Source organism: Arvicanthis niloticus, chromosome 7, assembly GCF_011762505.2.
Source record: "Arvicanthis niloticus isolate mArvNil1 chromosome 7, mArvNil1.pat.X, whole genome shotgun sequence".
Lineage (NCBI taxonomy): Eukaryota > Metazoa > Chordata > Mammalia > Rodentia > Muridae > Arvicanthis > Arvicanthis niloticus.
The window spans coordinates 39,365,626-39,389,713 of NC_047664.1; the positions used below are offsets into that span (position 1 = coordinate 39,365,626).

At 48.2% G+C, this 24,088-nt stretch overlaps 2 protein-coding genes and 1 long non-coding RNA gene across 21 annotated transcripts in view; 2 read left to right on the forward strand and 1 right to left on the reverse strand.

Moving 5' to 3' along the window:
* The window catches only part of Add1 (adducin 1), a 63,334-nt gene extending 45,518 nt beyond the window's left edge, over positions 1 to 17,816 (forward strand). The window contains exons 10-17 of one of the 19 annotated variants that reach the window (XM_034509464.2): positions 1,928 to 2,272; positions 4,723 to 4,824; positions 5,443 to 5,532; positions 6,246 to 6,338; positions 10,750 to 10,906; positions 13,940 to 14,038; positions 14,661 to 14,697; positions 15,976 to 17,816. In XM_034509464.2, the coding sequence (XP_034365355.1) occupies positions 1,928 to 2,272; positions 4,723 to 4,824; positions 5,443 to 5,532; positions 6,246 to 6,338; positions 10,750 to 10,906; positions 13,940 to 14,038; positions 14,661 to 14,697; position 15,976 (924 nt within the window). In that variant the 3' untranslated portion in view covers positions 15,977 to 17,816. Of the gene's footprint in view, positions 1 to 1,927; positions 2,273 to 4,722; positions 4,825 to 5,442; positions 5,533 to 6,245; positions 6,339 to 10,749; positions 10,907 to 13,939; positions 14,039 to 14,660; positions 14,699 to 15,728 lie in introns of those variants that run through there. The other 18 variants (XM_076938321.1, XM_076938323.1, XM_076938322.1 and 15 more) reach the window with 18 other exon arrangements.
* A 1,415-nt stretch (positions 17,817 to 19,231) lies between these two features.
* Slc75a1 (solute carrier family 75 member 1) lies at positions 19,232 to 22,346 on the reverse strand. The gene is made up of 12 exons (XM_034509210.2): positions 22,173 to 22,346; positions 21,990 to 22,086; positions 21,654 to 21,757; positions 21,237 to 21,395; positions 20,999 to 21,160; positions 20,665 to 20,773; positions 20,466 to 20,577; positions 20,203 to 20,311; positions 20,020 to 20,110; positions 19,889 to 19,936; positions 19,725 to 19,814; positions 19,232 to 19,590 (listed from the first exon to the last, which is right to left on the reverse strand). The coding sequence occupies exons 1-12, from the start codon at positions 22,344 to 22,346 to the stop codon at positions 19,475 to 19,477; spliced, it is 1,371 nt and encodes a 456-aa protein (XP_034365101.1). The 3' UTR covers positions 19,232 to 19,474.
* LOC143443081 (uncharacterized) lies at positions 22,316 to 23,945 on the forward strand. Its single transcript, XR_013111802.1, has 2 exons — positions 22,316 to 22,447; positions 22,989 to 23,945. It is a non-coding gene; the product is annotated as an uncharacterized LOC143443081 (long non-coding RNA).
* Positions 23,946 to 24,088: the final 143 nt, after the last annotated feature.

Genomic DNA, 24,088 nt, shown 5'->3' on the forward strand with positions numbered 1-24,088 from the left:
AAATTTGTCGTATAGCTGTGGATGACAGTGAACTCTTGAACCTACTGTCTGTCTGTAGCTCTCAGGTGCTGGAATTGAAGGGTATATAGCACCATGTCTGGTTTATGCTGGGCTAGGGCTGGAGCTCAGGGCTTACATGTTAGCTGATCATTCTAACTGAGCCACATTCTAAGTTTTATTCTTTTTTTTTCTAAGAATTTATTTTAAAGTGTGTGTGTGTGTGTTTGGGAGTTTGTGTGAGGGCAGTGCCCACAGAGTCCACAAGAGGGTAGACTGAGATCCGCTGTAGCTGGAGTTAGAGGCAGTTGTGACCTTCCCACCTTGGGTACTGGGAACTAAACTTGGGTCCTGCAAGAGCTGTGAGTGCCCTTAACTACTGAGCAATGTCTCTAGCCCTCTGATCCATCTTTAAATACAATTGTGTCTTTGGACCTAGTGGGAACTAAGAATGCAGCGTGGACAACTTATCAATGTGGGAAGTCAGCACAGGATGGTGGGCAGCTCCAGGCATAACAAGAGCAGAACCCATGGAGGAGTGCTGCACTAGCTTGCACCCTCTGGCTTGCTCAGGGATCCTTCTTCTACAACCCAGGCCCAACTACCTAGACATAGCACCTCCCACAACCAGCTGGGCCTGCCTACATCAGTCAACAATTAAAAGATGTCTCCAAGTTGACAGCTGAAGCTAATGACACCACCTCAGCCTTCCAAAGCAGCTCTCTACTGTGCTGCTTGTGGGAATATGTGTAGAGTACCTCTGTCACAGGGTATAGCCTCTGAACGGATGGATATGGCCGGCATAGTCCCATGCGTCTTGTGTGATGAACTGCAGTGAGGGACTCATTCTGAGTTTGAGACCATTAGATAAGTTAGGAAACATTTGTCTGACACATGATGCTACCTTGTGCTTTTTCAAATAACTTTTTTTGAAGAGGGGCAGCCTATATGCTGTGGTGTATATGTGGAAGTCAAAGGACAGCCTGCAGGAGACAGTTTTTTCCTTCTACCACATGGGTTCCGGGGATTGAACTCAGATTATCAGGTTTGTTAGCTAGCATCTTCATGGCTGAGCCATCTTGGTGGCCTTCTATGTTATGTAGCAAAATAGAGTCAGCTTAATGATTTGAAACAGCACTTCATTATTTTCTTGGGTCAGCACTCCAGATACCAATGAAGTCTGATGGATGCAATCAGAGAATTAGCTAGGATAGGCTTCTCATCAGAAAGTTCAGCTGGGGGATGATCCACTTCCAGAGAATATTTCTCTATAGCTGCAGTATTCATGGTAGCTTGCTTTTTCAGAGCTAGCAGTGTGATGGAGACCCATAAAATAGGCACTACTGTTTTTGTGTAATCCATGCTTGTCACCTATAGCAAATGCCAAGGCCTACAAGCAAGTTTGGAAGTTCCACCTATGCCACAAAGGGGTGGGTAGTTAGAAGTGATGGGGACCCAGAGTCTTCTGTGCAATCTGTTTTCCTCAACTTTTGGGTGCTAAGTATTAGATGGGTGAAATAAGGAAGTCACCAACTGTCTCTGAGGAAGTTAGCAAACAGGTTGGTGCAGCAGAAGTGTGGATTATGTGGGGCACGTCTTTCAAAGTATAGCAGATGATCACAAGCTCAAGCTGAAGACTGAATTCAAATGTGTTCAAACACCTGAGAACCAGTTCTTGAAATTCTCTGGGCTCTCTCTCTCTCTCTCTCTCTCTCTCTCTCTCTCTCTCTCTCTCTCTGTGTGTTTGTGGAAACCAACAACTTTAGGTCTCTCTCTCTCTCTGTCTCTCTCTCTCTGTTTCTCTCTCTCTGTCTCTCTCTCTGTCTCTCTCTCTCTCTCTCTGAATGAATAATAGTTTCTTATCATATACCCAAAGTGAATTTGTTTTGAGATCTGGAGTGTGGACTGCTTTTCCCTCTTTGAATCCTAGGGTTATAGAACTGGCTACCCTTATCGATACCCTGCTCTGAGAGAGAGATCTAAAAAGTACAGCGATGTGGAAGTCCCTGCCAGTGTCACAGGCCACTCCTTTGCTAGTGATGGTGATTCGGGCACTTGCTCTCCGCTCAGACACAGTTTTCAGAAGCAACAGCGAGAGAAGACAAGATGGCTGAACTCTGGCCGGGGTGATGACGCTTCTGAGGAGGGGCAGAACGGAAGCAGTCCCAAGTCGAAGACTAAGGTGTGGACGAACATTACACACGATCACGTGAAACCCTTGCTGCAGTCTCTCTCGTCCGGTGTCTGCGTGCCAAGCTGTATTACCAACTGCTTGGTCTGTGCCTACCTTACTGTTCATAGTTAGATGACGTAGAGCGAGTTGGGCAGCTGGGGCTTCGGAGGCTTTGGGGCCTTCCCTTTCCTGACCTCACTAACGAGCATGCCTGTGTGACTTGCTTCTTTTTGAGCCAAAATCTACTTTATGTCTTACTAAATTCCCAGGTAATACTGTCTTCTTGAAACTGCTTAAGATACAAAGTACCTCTTTAGTAATTCCAGCTAACCCAGCTCTACACATAGCAGAAGTACTAAAGAACTTACATGCATTAACCTAAAACAGGGTCTCGCCTTTAACTCAGCATCTGTCTGAGGAACCTTACAGTTCATTTATGAAAAAGTACTCATGGCATAAACCTTATTCTTTAGTGTTGCAAACTCGACAGAGTGCATTTGTCCTGTTACCAAAACCGCTTTGTCTCTGGTATCTTCTTACGCAGTTTTCTTCCTATGGTTTTCTGGCCTGTTCTTTACTGACCTTTGTCCTCGTTCAGCATTGTTGCCTGTCCTCTGTCCCACAGCCTCCGAATGCTTATGCCAACTGCCCTCTGCATGGACTGTTGCATGTGAGTAGACGGCCAAGGTGGCGAGTCTTTTGACTCCTGCTGGGTGTGGCATGACCCAAGTGCAGCGCAGGCCATCTGCAGGCACCAGCGACAAGACTCAGCCAGGGGTGCTGGGTTAAGTACAGTTGCTGCTCAGGGTTCTCATGTGCTCTGAGACATGCTGGATGCCCGGTGCTGAATCATTCCTCTGAGGATGGAGGGGCCATAATTTTGTGTAGGCTAGCTAGGACAGTCTGCCCAGAGACTGAGCTGATATGTAGCAAAATCCTATTGCCATGGTCCCTAGTGAAGGGACACTGCATGACAAGCTCAGGCAGGGACAAGCAGACAGGAGAATGGTCTCCTTGTAAACGTGCTTTCACTTTAAACACTTAAAAGAGAAAAAGGTTTTGTCTTCTCCAGGTGGTTCTGGTATGGTGAGAAGCCTCCATGCTTCTAAGCAGCTGTGCCACGGGGTCAGGAGCCTGAGTGGCTGTGGCTGGCCTCAGGGCTCAGCTGTGGGACTTTCCTTCTCTCTCATCCTACCCTCCGTTTTCTTTATTTAACTTGCTTGTAAAATGGAGTGTACCTTACAAACAAAACCTCTGTTTGCTGATGCTGTGAGCACTCTGCACTGCCTGGAGCCTTTGCACTGTGCACCTGCAGCAGCAGCTGTGAGCGCTGGAGCTTAACTTGAAAAGTCATATATTTAGTCAAAGTGTACCTCAAAGGGCCTGGTCAACATATGTCTATGTTTCTTACTGTTCTGGAGTAACACAAGTTGTGTGCAGGGTGCCCAGGTTGGTATATTTTAATTTACAATAATTGCTCTTTTCAAATGTGTTCAAGCTTCTGAGTGGCTGTTTTAATGTTTTTACTAAAATTATTTTTACTAAAATGCTGGAGTTATTTTGTCTCAGAAGATGAGCACCAGTGAGTACCCGCGGCTCCACGCCCATTCCACACTCCTTTGCAGTGGCTAAGCATTTAATGGTTTTGTTGCTTTCTTTAAACTCTATGATTTATGGCTTTTTTATTGCCTCTCAAAAATATTCTGAAAGGCATAACACTTGCAAGATGGCTTGTTTTACACTTCAGTGTCTGCTCATGCTTAAGTATTAGAATTGGCTAAAAAATCTCATATTTTATTGGAGAGCCAAAAGCAATAATGAATAAAAAGTAGAGCATGTGGGCAGTGTGCACTGACATCTAAAACAGCCTTCGGAGACTCGTGAAGTGCTTTAAGTTCGTTTGGGATATTTTGTAACACTTAAAAGTATTAAGTTATATAAAATATTTGACATCACCAAAATCTTCTACTAGGTAGCAACTGTATTGGTGCTAATACAGTACTTTTCTTGGGTTGGAATAGTCTATACTTGGTACATTCTGATGCTATCATTTATTTGAATGTAAAACTTTGGTGATGCCCACTCTTGCCTCACAGTGCAGACTTTGCCTACCCTAGGGTAGGAGCATCACATTGCTTCTCATGATTGTCATCCCACGCTTCCAGTTGGCTTTGGTGTTGGGTGACTCTCAGGGCGGTGAACCAATGGTCTCTGAGGGGGCCACATCTGGCAGGTCCCTGGGTTATAAGACCCAGCTGAGTAGTCAGCCTTTTTGCTCCAGACCTTGAGTGAGCTCTCTTAATGGCCCTTTTCTGTCAGTCATGATTCTGATTCCTATCACTTGCTGTTTTTTTTTTTTTTTTTTTTTTTTTAAATGGCCACATCACACTCCTATGGCGACTCTACTGGGTGACCCAGGAAATGTGGTCATTGGTTCCGTCCTGTGATGTTCAGTGCATGATCAGACGTGAGGTCATTTGAACAGATTGGATGCTGTGGTATCATTTACTGTTGTCATTATCCTGACTTTTCACATATTCTTGATATTCCAGTGGACTAAAGAGGATGGACATAGAACTTCCACCTCTGCTGTCCCTAACCTGTTTGTTCCATTGAACACTAACCCAAAAGAGGTCCAGGAGATGAGGAACAAGGTGTGTATTGCTGTCTGCACTTGGTGGGGGTGTGGGTATAGAGTTGGGAGGGGTGCTCTGTGCTATGGGGTAGAGTGTGCATGGTCTAGCACAGTTGTCTTTTCATAGTGGTGCTTCTGCTTATAGTTTGGGGTCCCACTGTTTCTTAAACTTCTCAACTAGCAGTTCTGAAGTGTGGAAACTGCAGAGCCTGATCTTAACAGGGACAGACAGCAGCCCTTGCCTTTCAGGGTTCGTTCGTTCATTCATTCATTCATTCATTCATTCATTCTGTGAGCTGTGTTTGATGTGTTAGACCAGGAGATGCATCAGCATTCACAGCATCACTGACAGAGGAGTGCATTGCAAAGATTTCCCACCAACTTACTGAGTTCAGTACCTTGTAAGAGCCATGAACAGTCGAGTAGTCCGGCCCATTATGCGTGTAGTTCATCACCCTCTGTGCAGTTAGGCAGTACCCTAAAGTAGGTGTGTCCTAGCCATCTTCCAACATGGGCCTAGACAGAAGTGTAGTTTGTACATGGCCAGGGTCTTAAGTGTGTAAACAGCAGGACTGGAAGCTGGTCACAGCTTACATTCTCTGTACTGCTCACGTGCCCTTTCTCTCCCTATCCTCAGATTCGAGAGCAGAACTTACAGGACATTAAGACGGCAGGACCTCAGTCCCAGGTTTTATGTGGTGTGATGATGGACAGAAGCCTCGTTCAGGTAAGAGAACATAGTGTCTCTGACATTAGTGGGTGGTGACTAAGACCAAAATGATGTTGTAAGGTGAGTATTCTAGGCCAGTGGGTGTCTTTGTTTAAAATCACGATAATACAGCCGCTTAATACATGAGTTACAGACCACATACAAGCATGCTGAGGGTGTATCCACCCGTCTAGCCGGGCTCCTTAGAGTGCATGCATACTTGAGGGCTCACGTGCCTCTGCTTTGAAACGGGGTTCCCTGGTATCCTCTGGGTACTGCGTAAATGCCAGGAGGCGGGTGGCTATGGACCTTTGTTTTGGTGTATACTCATGTCTGCAACAAAGTGCTGCTTGGGATGCAGAGTGGGTGGGTGTGAGCTTGTAAATGTGGTCTATCCACATTTACACGAGTTTCTGTAAATCAACTTACATAGAGTGGCACACTGACACTAATTGTGTAAGTGGCTATCTCTGAGATCAAGATGCCATCCGATGCTTTCAGTCTCACTGCAGGAGTAGATGATTGTTGCTGCTTTTTTTTTTTTTTTTTTTTTTTAATTGGCCAGTTCTGGTCTTGGTTTCATATCTAATGTCTGCACGTACCACTGTCTTCAGCCTTACCGTTGACAACTGCCCCTGCTGCATGCTTTTAGCTGGCTTTATCCTGTCTTCTTGGTTGATATTTTTAAGGCTGGGCCTGGTGTGCTCTGATGACTCAGTTTACTGTTGCAGGACGCACCCCTCTCTGACTGTACGGAAACTATCGAAGGGCTCGAGCTTACTGAGCAGACCTTTAGTCCCGCTAAATCTGTCTCTTTTAGAAAGGTACTCACTGCCCTGTCCTTACCTACCTATTGGTCCGCAGTGCTCTTTTCCCTTCCCTCCCCCAACTAGCTCCCCTCTACTGCACTGTCTTAGTTAATGAAGCAGCCTGACAAGGGCCTTTGAGTCCTCTTAGATTGTAGAGGTATGCTCTGCCCATTGTCTTTTTTTAAAACAGTTTCCAGCATTCTAAGTTTTTACTTGAAATGGCTCACTGGAGCCGCGTGGCGCATTTCTGCAGTTTGAGTGTGAACTTGGTCAGTGCTTGCCTTTGGCTTTCACAGTTACCTATCATAGGTTGCCAGTTGCAATTGGCATGTCTGGGCTCTGTTGGCAGTGGCAGCTTTTATGGTGACCCGCCCTCACTTGTTCACCTGTGATTGGAAGCCAGTTGGAAGCCAGTTAAAGATTGCCTTTCAGATGTATGAGAAATAACACATGGCTGGCTGTGTTAACCCTTATAAATTAGATGCATTTATTTTTAACGTTAAATAAAACCTGGCTGAGGTATGAGCATGGGGTTCAAGGCCTTCCTGGTTTGTAGAGGGAGATTTGACTCAACAAACAAAGGAGTAAGGTGGAGTGGCACAGCCAGCAATCCAGGGCTCACAGTGAGGCCCTTTCTCAAAAAATAAAATAAGATAAATAAGTAAATAAATTTTAAAAAATGTAAAACAAAAGTGGCTAGTGCATGATTCAGAGCTTGAAGTTGGGTGTTTCCAGGCTCATTTCACTCTACACACTTGCTGTGAAATTCACGCATTGTTTTAAAGCTGTTCTGATTGCCAGAGAATTAGATACTGAGTTCCTAAGTTCCTGTCTGGAGTCATTCTTGGTAACATTATTTTACATATTTATGTATTAAATGAGTCTTGTCTTCCCATTTTTATGTTAATTTCTACCTACCTTTTTAAGGAATTTGTCAGCGAACAGGGGAAGAGATGCTCTTTACCCTCCAGCCTGCCTTTTCTGTTGGTACTTTTGGCCATTCGTCATGTAATCTTCTAACTTAATAACAGTCTTTATCTGCTGTATGTGGAGTTGTATCTGGCCCGCACACCCCATATGTTAGCCTGTGGTCTGATTGTCCTGCTGTGCAGGCTGCCCCAGAGTCACAACTGCTGCCATGTTTTTTGGGTCTTGTGCATTTCATAGGTTCTGACTTGGCAATTTGGAAAGCATCAGGGTAGCCAACTTCAGTAGAGGATACATTTTGGGCTGCTTCTTCATCTGATGGTAGCTTTGTAGCTTTATTTTCTGTTGCTAGACCTATTGAGACGTGGGCAGGTCACCTGGGTACTTCAGGGTATGTCTGCACAGTCTGCACAGGTTCATGTGTGTACCCAGTAGGACACATTGCCAGCCAACCCTAGCTGCCTTATTTGTGCTGGGGAGCATCTTGAGATGTGGGTGTAACACAGGGCCTCTTAGGACAGATAGGCAGACTTCCACTCAGCTACACACCTAGCTTGTATGAAAGTTATTACTCGCCGGGCGGTGGTGGCGCACCCCTTTAATCCCAGCACTTGGGAGGCAGAGGCAGGCGGATTTCTGAGTTTGAGGCCAGCCTGGTCTACAGAGTGAGTTCCAGGACAGCCAAGGCTATATAGAGAAACCCTGTCTGGGGGTAGGGGGGGGGGGAGGGAAGAAAGTTATTACTCCAGCTTCTAAGTTTCCTTATTAGTTACTTGTCTTGTTGCTGCAACAAAATATCTGACAAAAGTAGCTTCAGAAAGGAAGGCTTTGGTTGGCTCAGAGTGTAGAATGGCTGCTGTATCCTAAATACTCCCTCCCAGTGAGGCAGGCACAGGGACACTTGCATCTCTTGAGGTTCTTAGAGTTTTGAGACTTGGGAATTTGTGGGGTTTGGGGGAAGAAATTGCTTAGCCTTGGACTTTCCCTCTTTGCTGGTGGCTGCTTTCCCTTGGTGGAGGAGATACTGGAGCCTTTTCCACGTGAGTTTTGCATAGTCCAATGTTGAGGCTGTAAAAATCTGGGTCACCTTCTGGATTTTAATGCAAGTGTATTAAGGGGTAGAGACAAAGGTATTAACAGTGTATTGACATCTTCCCAGGGAAGGAATCTGCAGTTCAGTCTGTATTGTGAGTTTTTCTGTGTCTTCAGGTACTTCACTCTGGCTTGCTCTTCATGCTGTGTGGCAGAAATACCAAGGGGAGTAAGCCTAGTTCTTGGGGCCTCTGACCTTATGAGTACCTAGTGTGTTCATCACCTAGCACTATGAAAGTCAGAGCTGAGTGTCTGTCATTGTCTGTTTCTCTTTCTCTCTCTAGCTCATCAACAGTTTAATTAAGAGGGTTTTTTTTTTTTAAATATACATTGGCAGCTGCAAGGAGGGGAGAGGGAGAACGCTATGCCTTTAAGTTAAGATGGAACAGAAATAGCTTGTTAGAAAAAGAGAAAGCACTTCTAGGAGTGGAAGTGGGTGAGTGAAGAGCCTAAAAACCTCACCTCAAGTCTTTACAGATGAACACCTGCTGTTCTGAGGTCTGGTTCCTAACCCAGGTGTGCACACAGTTTTTGTTTCAGTCAGAGGCCTTAATCAGGCACAGAAATAGCTACTCGGTCTCTGTATTGCTTCCTGTTGGGCAGCCAGGAGTATGATGATACCAAGCTTTCATGATCTTGCCTTCTTAGTCCTGGCTGCTGTACTCGGTGAGGTCTGACTCGGTCCGAGGCTGCCTGACATGTGTTTACATTTGCTCTTTTCAACACTTTGACTGGTGGAAGGTCTTGCTATGTGCTTCTTAAGGGCCAGTTGATCTAGCATGGGGACTTTGTTTGTTTTTTCCCTAGGATGTCAGAACATGGGGTAGAGGCTTTGTTGTCTCAGTGACAGCAGATTCTTGCTGTCCTTTGATTACATGAACTTCAACATGCTTCTCACGCCTGATCCCACTCTCATTTTGTTGTGAGCAGTGGTGGCCAGCACACTGCTGTGTTTACAGAATGCTGTTGCATGGAGCGTCTTGCTAATTGGATGTTTTTTTGTGGATATTGTTCTGAGTGTGGCCTTTGGACAAGAAAGGACTTGTTTCAACCAGCCTTAGCAAGTGACATTTCAGATTCTTTTCTGTCTTACAGTGGCTGAGCTACTTATAAATGAAAAGCCAGTTAGTCATTCTTAGGCCAGACCTGAGGGAGGGTTCTTCATGAATCTCCAGGCTCTTCAGCAGAGCTGCCTATTCAGCATGCTTGCCCTTCTTTCCTGGAGGGTAGGGGGGGATGGTCTTTGTCACCATTTACACATGGAGTACTCTCAATACTTTGTCTCCTATTCAACCCAGACACACCAGCTTCTCCAGCCAGTGCCTGAAGAGTAGTTACTGGTGTGGGTTGACTTTTCCTAGGAACCAGTACTGCTGACACTGATACCTCTGGTGTTCATCCCTTGCCAGTGTGTGATCTGAGGCTCCAGGCCTACCATCCAGATGCTTTGGGGTTCCTTGTTTCAAAAGCTGTCATTTAATCATGTGCATGTTTGTGTTTTCTGGGTTGTGTTCTCAAGTACTTGAGGCCACTTTCCTCCCTGGCTGTGGGATGGGGCAGGCTGCCCTCTGGTTCCCACTGTGGTCATAGATCTTTCAGTCTGTTGTGTTTGGCAGGAGAGAGCTGCCTTAGTGCTTTGCTTTCTTTTTTTGTGTCATACATTCTCAGTTTCCTGATTTATCAGGCAATCCTGCTGTTGTGGGATCTTTTGTTACTTCTGAATGCTGTGGGTTAAGTTTAGGAACAGGTTGTAATGAAGGACAGAAAACTTGTTGAGCCTCAATAACCTAAACTAATCTTAGGACAGGCACAGTGGTACAAGCCTTTAATCCCAACACTCAGGAGGCAGAGGCAGGTAGATCTCTGTGAGTTTGAGGCTAGCCTGGTCTACAGAGTGAGCTCCAGAACAGCCAGATCTACATAGTGAAACCCAGTCTCCCAAAAAATAAAACACAACAAAAGAATGTAAGCAAATCTCCATACACTCTGTTCTGGTTGTTGTAGAGTAACATTTTCTGAAGTCACATGGGAATGAGTTGCTTAGTGTAGTACCAAGGCATAGTCCTTCGCCATTCCTGTCTACAGAGGGCAGAGGAGGCTGCTCCTCCAGGGTGTATGTGCTCCTGACTCTGTCTGTACCTCAGTCGGTACCTTTGCTTTTGAAATCTGCCTTGGCCATGGGCCCTGGCAGTGTAGTCCTGGAATGTCTGTGCACTCCTGAAAAAGGCCTCTCCACCCTCTGCTGCTGTCAGCTCAGGAAAAGGGAGGCCCCACTGGGCCAAGTGGTACAGTCTTATGTCTGTGTGCTCCTGAAAAGCCCCTTTCTCCCCCCTGCCTGATGTATTCCTGGGAGGAGGGAGGTCCCACCAGGCCTGGCTTGTGCATACCAAATCTCTTTGGTCTACAGGGGGAGCTGGTGACAGCCTCCAAAGCCATCATTGAGAAGGAATACCAGCCCCATGTAATTGTGAGCACCACAGGTCCCAACCCCTTCAACACGCTCACAGACCGGGAACTAGAGGAGTACCGCCGAGAGGTGGAGCGGAAGCAGAAGGGCTCTGAAGGTGAGTGCTCATGAGCTCTAGCTGTAGGGCAGCCTCCCAAAGCAGGAGAAAGTGTCTAGAAGCTTCTCTGTGTGAGGAAAGTCTTGTACATGAAGCACGAGTCTCGATTGGTTAAGACCTGAGCAGTATACCCTCATGGACCTACTCTAGTCTTTGGGCTGCGAGGAAAGAATTTCAAAGTTAAACACACTGGGAGTGGTGCTTGTCCTGATGGGCTTGTGCAGTGCATACCCCACAGCGGTGGGTCCCAGACACATGTGTACACACCATCACAACACAGGGTAGAGGGGTTCCACTGGAGATGGGCCTCTGCTCTTCCAGGAGTTGCAGTGAAGAGCGAGTTAGAGGACTCAGCTCCAAGACTGTCCCTCCACCTTGGCTCTGTGCAGGGCTGGTCGTGTCTGTCCATTTGACATTATCAATTTGGATTAGTTACTAAGAAAGACCTCTTAAATATTATGTTTAAGCAATACTTACTTTTTATTCATGCAGTATTTCTGCCAGCATTTCCCTGAGAAGAGGCCTCCTGATTCATTGATTCATGGTGCAGGGGCAGGCACCATTCAGATGCTGCACATGCAGACATCTGAGCTCATTCTTAAGTTCCTGGGCAATGGGCTGGTTCCCAGTTGCTGGAGAAGAGAGCCTGCAGCCAGGAGGAGTGACTACTATGGAAGCAGGGTGTACATGTCAAAGTCTGGGATTGAGCCAGGGTCTGTGAGTTTTCAGGTCTCAGAATTGAGGGTTTTGGTTGGATCATGGTCTGCGTGCAGATGAAAGTCTTTATTACAATGGTTCTCATAACCTGGGCCTTCTAGGCATAGTCTTTTCCTCCATAACCCTGTCCTGTACCCCTAGGCTGTAGATTAGAAGGTTGGGGATGCCCCATCCAGGGGTGGTCATAGGGTGTGTGTTAGTGGACTGACTGTTCTGGCATGTTCCAGACCATGTCAAGAACAGTGCTGTCTGCTGCCATGGCCCTTTTTCCAACTCTTTTGATAACATTGGTCATGATTCTGTCAAAAGTTACAGAGCAGTTTTATAATAAATGGAAACAGATAATGCTAAGTGTCAGAACTTGACAGAACAAGGACCTCCGACTCTGAAAACCAGACCCTAACCTTTGAGAACTAACAGCAGCAGGCCTATAGGTTGTGGGGCAGCCTTAATGTGGGCCACGTTACCCTGCTCAGCACACACTGGGAACCATTTACTGGTACTAGGAGGAACCTGGAGAGAGAGGCTGTGTTCATGAACATTCATGACAGTGTCCTGAGAGCCACGAGCTGAGCTACACCGAGTCCTTTGTACTGAATACCAAGTGTGTTTCTTAGCTGTCCTTCTAGGCACAGCCTTGCAGACAGTTAGCACAGAGCTATAGGGTACCTGGGCTATAGGGTACCAAATGATGACAGTCTCACTTGATCCATCTTAACCTTATTTGGTCTTGTTTTAGATTAGTACTGTATTGTGTAGTTGCTGAAGAAATGTGAGTTATGTGAAAAGTAGTTCCTCAGTTTTTCAGCTTATGCTGGCAGCAGTGGGAGTGCCATAGGAGCACACACCCACCCACCCAGACCTTGCTTGCACTTCTTGGAAGAGGGGTGGAGCCTGCTGGAGGAGGGTAAAGCTAGGACTGTCTTGAGGAGTTAGCTATTCCCATTGTTTTCTCAGGAGGGCATCAGTAGCTTTTGTCCTGGAAGGCCAGGACAGCTGCTCAGCTGTCAGAGGTGAGTTTGTGTCAGAGACCCTGATGAGCTTAGAAGAGTGGTTAGCGTTCAAAGTAAGCACACATAATTGGTGGGAAATGTTTTATATAAGAAACTAAAATCCTAAATAATTCTAGTGTGACTTCCTGATTGACAGTGTGTAGGTATTGTTTTGTAGCCAGAAGGGCTTCTCACTCACAGACCTGGCCATCGTAGGTAACCTTCTATGAGGGAAGAATTTTATATGAAAGGTGGAGATTTGAAAAAATTGATAATAATTGATATATATTTTCCTTAAATGAGAAGTAAACATGGGGTTTTCTGGATCTGGGCCCCCAGTTTCCTATATTTTTCCTTTGGTCTTCATCAGTCTAGTTTACTTTAGAAAATTAAAGTGATGCTGGAGTTGACAAGTCTGAATTACTTGCAGGTGTCTGGGGTGACCCAGCACTCAGGCTGCACAAACTCGATGAGTTCGGTTCCCCAGAGTCTGTGTGAAAGCCAGATACAGTAGCACAAGCATCTGTAGTCCCAGGAAGTACACAGCAGCACACAGCAAAGATGAGACCTTGCCTCAGAGGCTGTGGAAAGTGAGGACTGATGACTGGGTCATCCTCTGACCTCCACAGATACACTGTATTTACTTGTATGTACACATATAACAGATTATTTGTGGGAAACATTTTATATAAGAAACTAAAACCCTACAGAATGCTAGTGTGATTTCCTGGTCACCCAGAGCAGCTGGTGTTTGTATCCAGAGGACCTTCTCACTCATAGAGGACATGGCCAATAGTCAGTCACATGACAGCCCTGACTGGAAGATTCTCTTTGAATAATTAGAATTGTTTTATTTGTATGTGTATGAATGTAGGTATACACATGCCATGGTGGGTACGTGGAGGTCAGAGAACAACTCGTGGGATATATGTGTTCCCAGGTGTTAATTCAGGTTGTCAGGCTGTGTGTCACTTGCTTTTTACCTGCTAAGCCATCTTTCTGTCCTGAAGCTTGTCTTTATAATAAGGGTAGAAGTTAGCCAGCTGTAGTGGCTCATGCCTCTGCTCTGAGCACTTAAGAGGTTGAAGTACAGTAGCTGCTTATCGAGGCCACAACTGGTAGTATTTTGAAATTCAGTCAGTACCTTAGTTGTGTGGATAAGAGCAGACCCCAGGCTGGGGCCCACCTTGCTTTCTGAGGTGCATCCTGGGTATCTCTGCAGCCTGAAAGGGGCTGGCAGGTGGGTTGCTCTGCTGCTAAGGAGGGGGTAGCTCCTTATGTTCTCAGCCTCCATGCCTTAGACTCACTTGATTTACATCTGTAGAGAACCTGGATGAGACAAGAGAGCAGAAAGAGAAGAGTCCTCCAGACCAGTCAGCTGTTCCCAACACTCCGCCCACTACTCCTGTCAAGCTTGAAGAAGGTGAGTCCTGTGGTGAGGCATACCTGTGGCTACCCTGGTGTGGTGAAGGGTTGCATGGCCTGTGTGCACTGGCAATGGAATGTGGCTATCATTCCATGAACATGGATGAAGAAGTGTGCATTTCCACAAAGCCAGTGCCGCACAAAGGTCTGGAAACCAGCTGTTTCTCCGGTACCTGCTCTGTCCGGGACAGCCTGAGTCAAGATAGTTTGAGCTGTTGTGAGTGGGGGAGGGCACTCTTCGGGGATGTTGCCCACCATCTTGTCATGTCAGTTTTGCCCTTTGCCTGCATACTCCCAGCATTGACCAGAGTCCATTGACACCTCCGTGTCTTCAGTTGTGTGAGGGCTGCAGGATTCTAGGCCTGCTGCACTAATCAACTCTCTGAGAGTGCTGTATGTGTCCCCTCTGCCTCTCAGGCCACCGCATGTATGTGTTGTGTGGTCCGACACGTGACACGTTTGTCCCTTAGTCTCCCATGTGTGTCTGTGTCTCCTGGCTCCCCTCACCCCAGTCTGTGGTCTATAAGACTGGCTTGGCCTTTCTTCTTATGTAACCCAATGGCTGTGATTGAATGCATAGATTCTCTACTTGTGCTTTCTTTCTTGTGGCTGCCTTACAGCAGGAGACGGATGTGCTAAAGAGTACCTGTTACCCTAGTAAGTACCGCCTGCCTCTGCTCTAACCAGGTGCTTGCGCTGTGCCTTGCTTTCCTGCTTCTCTGTTGCTTATGTTTTCTGTATATCCAAATAAAAACACAAGACCTCATTAATATGACCAGTCTTTCAGTGACTTGCTTGGTTACTAGAATGCTGAAGGGTGGCGTCAGCTTCCCAGGATACTCCTGGCCCCTGTCACAGTGCTGCTCAGCATACACTGGGCCTCAGAATACTCAACTTCTGAGCGTATTTCTTGATTGCTTAGTGGGATGCCTTTGCCATAAAGGGTCAGGAGTAGATGCAAACTGGGTTCTGACAGGGTGGATTCTGCTAACTGGTATTTATGGAGGCTTGTTTGAACCTGTGCTTAATTTGGGATTGACATCTTAATGGGCTGGAGTGATAGTTGGTCTGCAGTGAGCTTGGCAGAGGGGGCCCTAGTGCTAGGGTGTACGGAGCCTATGGGCTTGCAGTCTTCTCCTTCCCAGTTATCCTGGGTCAGAGCATAACTATCAGGTGCTCTCTAGGGGCATCTCCAGCCTCCCGAGCTTAAGCACTCAGGCTTGAGGCTTGGAACCTTCAGTGGCCAGGCTGCTCCTAACCCATGCTTAGCTCAGCTGCTCTTGGTCCTAATCTTTGGCTTGATTTTTAAGTACTAAATGGTTTGGTGCTGCCTAACATGCCAATTGCTTATAATTTTTACCTACTAAATATCTACAATACTGGTGTCCCCTGCTCAGTGTAGAAATGTGTTGTGCCCTAGATGGAAACCTGCCTTCACTCTGTTACATTTGCTCTTTATGTTCAGCTGTTCGAATTGTGAGGGCATCCTGTCTTACAGTTCATTTCATAGCTAACCATAGTTTGATATGATTGCATAAGGGACCTCATAGTTGACTCCTGGTTTTCTGCTGGCTGCCATGGGGGAGACCCAATGTTGTAGAACCGGATTTAGACTTAATTTCTGGATACCAGCAAACCTTTTTTCATTGTCCAGTAGAGTAACATGTCCTGATGTGGTCTTTTTGCAGAAGTGGCAGGCTATAGCTCTGGCTCCTGTCTATCTGTTCTTCATAAGAAGGTACTAGAACCTCTCTGAGATTGAGTCTACATTTCATATTGTGCTACATCCAGCTGTAAAGTAGAATAGACCATGTGTCAAGTGTTTAATCTGGGGACTACCTAGAAACTACCAGAGGTTGGCAGCTCTGGCCTGTGCTCTTATTTCCAGCTGTTCTGTCCAAATTTTAACTCATCTCTCTCATGGTCACCCATCAGACCTTCCCCAGGAGCCGAGATCCAGGGATGACAGTGATGCCACCACCTTCAAGCCGACTCCCTCTGACCTCTCCCCTGATGAGCCTTCAGAAGCACTTGCCTTCCCAACAGTGGAGGAGGAAGCCCATGCTTCCCCAGACCCTACTCAGCCCCTTGCTGAGGCTGACCCTGAGCCAGCCTCAGCCTCAGCTCCCGGAGCTGAAGAGGTAGCCTCCCCTGCCACTGAGGAGGGGTCTCCCATGGACCCTGGCAGCGATGGGTCTCCAGGCAAGTCCCCATCCAAAAAGAAGAAGAAGTTTCGCACCCCGTCCTTCCTGAAGAAGAGCAAGAAGAAGAGTGACTCCTGAAGGCCCACTCTGCATACTGTCATGTCTAAAGGCCTGGCTCTGCCAGGATTCCCTCTTTTTGTCTTGTGTTCTGTCCTCTTGTGTAATGGAATGCAAAAAGCCAAGACCTCCATGTAACTAGAGCCCCCTCCCATGTATGGTCGGCCCCTGCACCAGTGCTAACCCAGTGTGTGCTCAGCCCCCCTACCCTGGGCCTTGGGTTCTGTGGGGAGTTGGGCTTAGCCTGCACCTGTGAGTTGTGCCCCCCTGCAGGAGGGGGACACTGAATCCTGGTCCTGGCTGGAAGGCATTGGAGGCTTCTGCCAGCTCTGGTTACAGCGTCACCCTCCTGAGCCTTGCCTCTCACTCTTCTTTCTGTCGTGAATATCGAATTGTCTGCTCAGTTTCCCTCCACCCTGTGGAGTCTCAGGTGGCTGATTTGGACTCGGCTTTTGCTGGCATCCTCTGGTGATGTCAGTTATCCCCATACACAGGTATCCACATACCCCAGCCATGGACTGAGAAAACACTCTTATGTCCATCAGCGGCCTAGGGCACTATGGCTGCCTTAAAGAAATGGGTTAAGCCTGCTGCCCGAGCAGTGAGCAACCCTTTGTATACCCAGCACAATGCTATGCATGGTCTAACTGGTGACCCCATGACCAAAACCACATTCAGGCGCTCATAGTTGGATCTTACTGGGGTCTTGGATTCCCATCTGAGGGAACAGATACCAGGAGGGGGAAGAGTCCTTTCTAAAACTTTCTTTCAGCAGGTTTGTGATTTAGCTTCCATTTAACTGTGAATTTGAAAAGGCCACTTTCTGCGTTAGTTTTTGTAGAGCCTGCAACAGACTGCAGCAGAACACTCTTGACTTGTGTGGGGAGGTTTTGTAGGAACAGGGACCTTAACTGAGTCTGACGATGCCCTGGTTTTGGTAAGCGGTAACTCATGGTAGAAGCCAGCCTTGGAGGTACCATCTAGTGTTGTGCATCATCCATGGAGCCCATGACCTCCTTGATCCACCCTTTATGAATTTTTACTTAACTTTCATCCCTGGAAAAGGGCTTGAAACTGCTTAGTGGGAAACGCTGAGTGTCAGGTAGAATCCTCATGGGGCCTGTTCCAGGAGCTGCCACTGCCAGCCTGACTGGAGTGAGGAAGCCTGCTGGGGCCCTAGATACCCCGGCTGGGGCTGGACCTCTGTAGAGCAGGTGCTCGGGTGTGGACAGAGCCCTTGTCCTCCTCCAAGCTGCACTGCTAGTCTCACTAGTCACCACGGTGGCCTGAGCTCTCACCTGGTCCCAAGTTCCCTCATCTGGACTCTTCCTCGTCCTTCCTTATGGCCCTTCCTTTATCCCACATATGCAATGACTCTTCTCACTTTTGTAGTCTAATTCTTTGTATTACACATGAACTATCGTTGCATATATGGACAGACTTGGAGGACAGGTCCTGTGTGTCCTTTCCTCATTGTAACAGGTTTTACTCACAAATAAAAGTCTTTAAGCAGTTTCCTTGTCTAAGGTTGGGAAACAGTGTTTTATGCCTTTGTTCCCTTAGTTTATTTAGCTGTGCATATGTCTGCACGTGTGTAGGCATGTATGTCTGTATGTTGTGTGCGTGTCTAGGCATGTATGTCTACATGTTGTGTGCATGGGTATCAGAGGAAAACCTGAGCAGTGTGTTCTCTACTGTGCTTTCTGGGGATCAACTTCAGGTCATTAGGCTTGGTGGCAGGTGCCCTCCTCGTCTGCTAGGCCACCTTACTGGCCCTAAAATAGGGCTTCTGAAGTGTCTGATCTGTGTTAGGAACTGAGAGCCTTTTTTAAGTTTTGTTTGTTGAGGCAGGGTTTCACTGTGTAGCCCTGGCTGTCCTGCGTCTGCCTCCTGAGTGCTGTGGTCAAACACATATGCCACCACCACCTGCCTTTTTAAGGTTTATTTTTCATTTATGTTTACTTATTTATATTATGTTTTTTCTGTATGCATGTCTGTATGAGGGTGCCAGATCCTCTGCAACTGGAGTTACAGACATTGTGAGCTGCCATGTAGATTCTGGGAATTGAACCCCGGTTCTCTGGAAAAGCAGCCAGTGCTCTTAACTGCTGAGCCATCTCTCCAGCCCAAGTTTTTAATTCTTGGTCAGATGTCACCAATAGCTATGAGCTACTGGGGTCTCTTGTACCTTATACTTACAGCTGCCTTTTCTGGAGCAGAATGGCCTGTCATGAAATTTGGGTTTGGCAGCATTCTATCACTGATGGGGGAGAAGCCTGGGAACCTCACCCCTCCTATCAGAAGTTAAGGTTGGGGCTAGAGGTGAAGAGCACTGACTTTTCTTCCTGAAGTCCTGAGTTCAATTCCCAGCAACCACATGGTGGCTCACAACCATCTGTAATGGGATCTGATGCCTTCTTCCGGTGTGTCTGAGGAGAGTGACAGTGTACTCACCTTAAAAAAACCAAGTTACGGTTGCTGTTAAAGCTGCTGTGGAGGGGGTCATTCCCTATAGTGATGTGGCCCATGCTCCAGTAAATACCCCACATCATACTCACACTAATCAAATTCCAGTGGGCCACCATATAAAGAGGGGAGGGGGTTGTTAGAAAGTGGTTCAGTGGGGTAGTTATATTATCATAGGACATTTAGGTGGGGCCGTGGTGGCACACGCCTTTAATCCCAGAACTTGGGAGGCAGAGGAAGGCGGATTTCTGAGTTTGAGGCCAGCCTGGTCTACAGAGTGAGTTCCAGGACAGCCAGGGCTACACAGAGAAGCCCTGTCTTAAAAAATAAAAATAAACAAACCCAAAACCCAAAAAATAAAACAAAAAAAAAAAAAAAAAAAAAAAAAAAAAAAAACCCCAAAACATTTAGTATGCAATTGTCAAAGAATAGTAAGACCAAAAAAAAAAAAAAGAGGCACTTGGTACAAAATAGCTGCTTTATTTGGTCATTCAGAAGAATGAGAGATAAAAAAAAATCAGAAGCCTAAAAGGCTTTGGAGTAAGAAAAGGGTATAGCTGCCCAGGCTTCCTACTGGGTTACCATCCTGAGAGGAGGGGCATGGTGAGCCTCCCTGGCCCAAGGAAGGAGTGTGCAAGGAGTGGAGTGGTCTGGGCCCAGGTTCCCCCTTGGCAGCCGGACAGCTGGGGTTGGGTGTGGCAGCTCAGCTACTTCTCCTTGGAAGTCTGTGCTGGATGCCTCAGCCTTTGCAGGAGTAAGAAGGGGAGCAGAAAGAGTGCGGAGCACACAGTGAAGCAGACCTGGGCCCCAGTCAGCCAGTACACTGTGGAGAGAGGTGTAAACACCCAGGCTTACAGTCCTGTTCCTGCCCCGACCAACCGAGCAGAGCAGGCAGTTGGGGAAGGCTGCAGGAAGGACTCAGAAAATGGTCAGTGCTAGGTAGCCTGTAGCACTTACCTGAGGCGGCCACCATGGGCCCCACCGCCCTACCTAGGGCGCCTAGGCTCCGCAGTATGCCCATGATTGTGCCTTTCTGCCCTGGAGAACCTGAAGGGGGAAGACTTGTCAGATGCGTATTGGCTTTCTCATACCCTGAGTAGCCTTTTGGGGAGGGCTCTCACCATAACTGGAGACCATGGTGGACAGACCAGGCACTACAACAGCAGCAGCTGGTGGGAGAGTATTGGGAGGCACCAGTTAGCCCAGATGAGGCATGAGGATGTCTACACCAGCCCTGGCAGAGCCCACTCACCGAAGGAGTAGAGCATCAGTCCCAAGCCCAACATAGGTAGTGAGTGCCCCCAGCCAATTAAGAGGAAGGCTGGTACCAGCAACAGCATTGCCTAGGGAAAACAGAAATCTCAGGACTGCGTTTCCAGCCTGCCAGGGGTCAGAGTACCATCTGTCTTCACCGTGGTGGAAGTAAGTCCCTTACCCGTTTTACAGCTGCAGCTTCCTTGCCAGGGCTGATCCGCCGGGCGTAGGTGCCCTGTATGGTGGCCATGGTGAGGCCGATGAAGAAAAACATCTTGCCCTGCTGCAGGCTAGGAGGTGGAGGGTGAGTACCCAGCCCCTAGGCCACCAACTGCCTGGGGGATGGGCAAGGCCAGCCAGAATGCTGGAAGGGGTACCACAAAGGCTTCCTGGACCTGGGGTCTGAGAACCTTGAAGCAGAGGCTCTCTAAGATGGAGACCTACCTGCTGAATTGGAAGCGCTGGTGTGCAAGGAAGCTCAGTGTGTACTCCAGGCCTGAGAACAGGAAAAGGTAGAGGAAGTAGACGAGGCCCAAACGGCGTAAGTTTCTGAGTCCTGCAAGTCAACACAGACCACAGGTTGATCCTTGTTCACGCTGGGTAGTCAAGACTTGAGAGTTCAGTAAGGGGTAAGGCTCCTTACTGTCCTCTGCAGGTGGATCCTGACTGTGAGCGACAGCTGCAAAACGAAGCAGGGCCAGGGGGCTGAGCAGGTTGGCAGCAGTGTGGAAGCCCAGGGTGACAGAAGATGCCTGTGGGAAGAAGTGAAGGCTGGTCAGGAGGCTGGGAGCACATAGCCTGGCAGCTGAAGGACCAGGACCTGTGAGGCAGTAGGGGCCAAGATCCAGGAAACCCAGGTGGTGCTGTGATGCCAGCAGTTTGAGAGCAGGCCAGTCTCCCCTGACAGTGGTACAAATAAGAAAGGAAACCCCTGCATACCCACAGGAGCCCTCACCCCTTCCTGGACCTGGGCCTACCCGTTTTTCCTGCGGTAGTGTCTCTGGCAAGAAGCAGAAGATGAACAACATGTCGAAGACAGCAAAGAGTAGGCTGATCCAGGGCACCATTTCCACAGACAGGAATGCTCCGAGCATAGGACCCAGAGTAAAGGCCAGGGAGAAGGCTACCCCAATAACTGCCTAGGGAAAAGACAACTTGAGCTAGGCACGGAGTCTGAAGCCCATCAGTCCCTGTCCCCTGGGTCTGTTCACTCACCATGCCTTGGCTGCGGGTTGGAGGTGAGCCTAGGTCAGCGACAATGGCCGTGGAGATGTTAACGTTCCCCTTGCTGATGCCTCCTATCACTCTGGAGGCCAAGAAGGCCGCAAAGCTCCGAGAGGTAGCCCACACCGCATAGGAGATGGCCAAACCTGTCTGCCAATGGGTGGAGGCCAAGTGGCAGAATCGGTCACTTGAGGCCAGGAAGCACCCAGAGTAAGGCAGGTGAACATACAATAACCCTCAGACCCAGGCCACTTGTGTCCCTGTGCCTTCCTTAGGTGTATTTAGCTTGGTGTAACACCAGGGGCCAGAAGGTCCCTCTAGAAGGGATGAGAGCCCACTGTTGGCCGGGGAACCCCACAACTGCATTCTCCTCTCTCTGCCTGTTAACAGCTGGGTCCAGAGGCTTACCAAGGACAACATCATAACTGGGCGCCTCCCCAGGTAATCAGAAGCAGCTCCTGTGAGTGGTGCAGAGAAGAACTGCAGGAGGGAGAAGGCTGAGCCGATGAGACCTGAGAGACAGAGAACAGTCCTAGAGTATACACCGCACTTAGCTCTATACTCACAGGACATCGACTGAAGCTCAGGTGGCCTCAGTTAAAAAACAAAACAAACAACAAACAAAACAGACCTGCCAGTTAAGAGGCAGGACCCAGGGAGGAGAGGATGATTGACCAAGAACCTAGGCGGAACTAGTTCTCCAAGAAAAGGCTGTGGGTCCCTGCATGGCACATAGCGACATACCTCCGAACAGGACGCTGTTGTACCTCTTCTCCGCTGGCATCCCGATGGATGTGGCAAACCAGTCTACCCCACGCTGCCAGGATCCATAGAGAGGGTCCTGATAACAAGGAAAGCAACTGCAGCTGGATGAATCGGTGATAGGCTAGGCAAGGGGTGCGCTCCCGCCTTGGGGGAGGGGCTCACTTTTTCGCGGCCGTGACTCTCAAGCAGCCCAGGCAGCAGAGGCAGCAACAGTGTGAACGCCAGAAGGTCGAGTAGCAGGCCAAGGAAGATCACGATGATCACGCGGCGCTCGGAAGCGGGCTGAGGCCGAATAGGCGGACGAGGCGTACAGCCTGCATCCCCTGCCCATCCCATGGTGGAAGCTCCGATCCTGCTGGGGAAGGAGGGTGTGGTGAAGACACCCCCGTTTACCTTCCACTTGAAAACTGAATTTCCAGAATCTTGCCAGACATAATGTAAGTGCTTCCAATGCAGTCCTGGCACACCCTTCAAGGCCCGACTCCCTTACCCACCTAGGGCAGCAGTAAGATCAGGGCCGCAGCGGTTAGGGCGCCCCCTGTTGTGAAGCGGGTAATGGGGAGAAGATGGTGGGAAAGCCCGGTTGGGGAGTCGCAGGCGCCCAGAGCAATCCTGTTCCTGTACCGCTTTGGCCTCCTCAGGCGATATCCAAACCTTTGCTTCTTACCCACCCACCTGGGACCTGTGCACGTGTGCCGTGGCTCCTGGCGGGGACAAACGGGTAGATGGACAGGGAAGTTCCCTGGATAGCGGCCACACCCCGGAGGCTTCGGAGCAGGCACCTCCTCTTCCGGGAGGCCCGGCTGTGGCGGGAACTGGGCTTGGAGCTCCCAGCAGCCAAGTGTAGAGGAGGCTTGCGGGCCTCCAGATACAATAGAAGCAAGCAGTGAAGTTCTGAAGAGCTAAGTGTATCTAAGAGACTGCCCGTCTGCGCAGTTCAGTCTCCTTGGTACTTATGTATCTTTCTTTTGAGTCAAGGTCTCACGTAGCCACGGTTGACCTTGAATTCCTGATCCTCCTACTTAAGCTTACTTTAAACCATGGACTTGGGCATGGAGATGGACACCTCCAATACCAGCATTCGTTGGTGAAGATAGAAAGAACAGGATTCAAAGTCATCCTCTTCAACTCCGGAGTTTGAGAACAGCCAGAGCGGTGCACGTGAGACACTGTCTCCAAAACCCCAAACAGAAAGACTCGTCTTTTAGATAAAACTCTACAGTCCTTTCCCTTCAATGCTGTTAACCTCTTCAAGCAATACCGAACACATCAGCTCTTTCGCAGAGGACACACTACCCGGATGCACTCTTGGGTGATGAGCTCTTCTAACTGGATTTTTCCCCTTCTAATGACACAAATCTGACGACAAAATGGAGGCTCTCTATATGCTTTTTTTTTTTTTGGCATGTCCTCCTCATAGACTAAACAGTAAGTTCAGTTTATGCCCAGTATCAGATTTGGCCACTCTGCTTCTTGCTCCAGTTAGGCATGTAGGTGGCGGAGCTGGGAGTTAGGCATGTAGAGGGTGGCTAATTTAAACATGGAGGAAGCTGGGACTGGAAGGTAGCCATAGCCAGGCACCAACCAGCCTAGCTGGTGAGTCAGGCCCAGGCCACTCTAGGTTTGGGTTCATGCAGCCTGTCCCTAAAGAATCCTAGGGAGAAGTGATAAGGTGAACACTTTGGTAGATGTAGCCCCTGTAAGCCAAGCCTAATGCCCCTCCAGTGTTGTTGACCAGCTCATTCTGAGCTCCAGGGCACCCACAGCCATTCATTTTGTGCTCCAACAATGGCTTCACTACATCCAAAATCAAATTCCTAATCAGCACCACCAACCCTTGCACAAGATCTCATACCTCAGAAGCCATAGCAGGTGACAAGGACTCAGCTGGACATAAGGATTCAGTCATGTGTGATAAATGATCTGAGAAGTGTGTGGGAAGGTGACTTCATTGTAAAAACGTTATATAGTGTACTTACCCAAACTGTGACAGCTTGTTTTATGGGACAACTGCCTAAAGTGTCCTGTGCTGTGGCTCTCATCCAACAGTGCAGGGCTTAGGACATCCGAGCATGTTT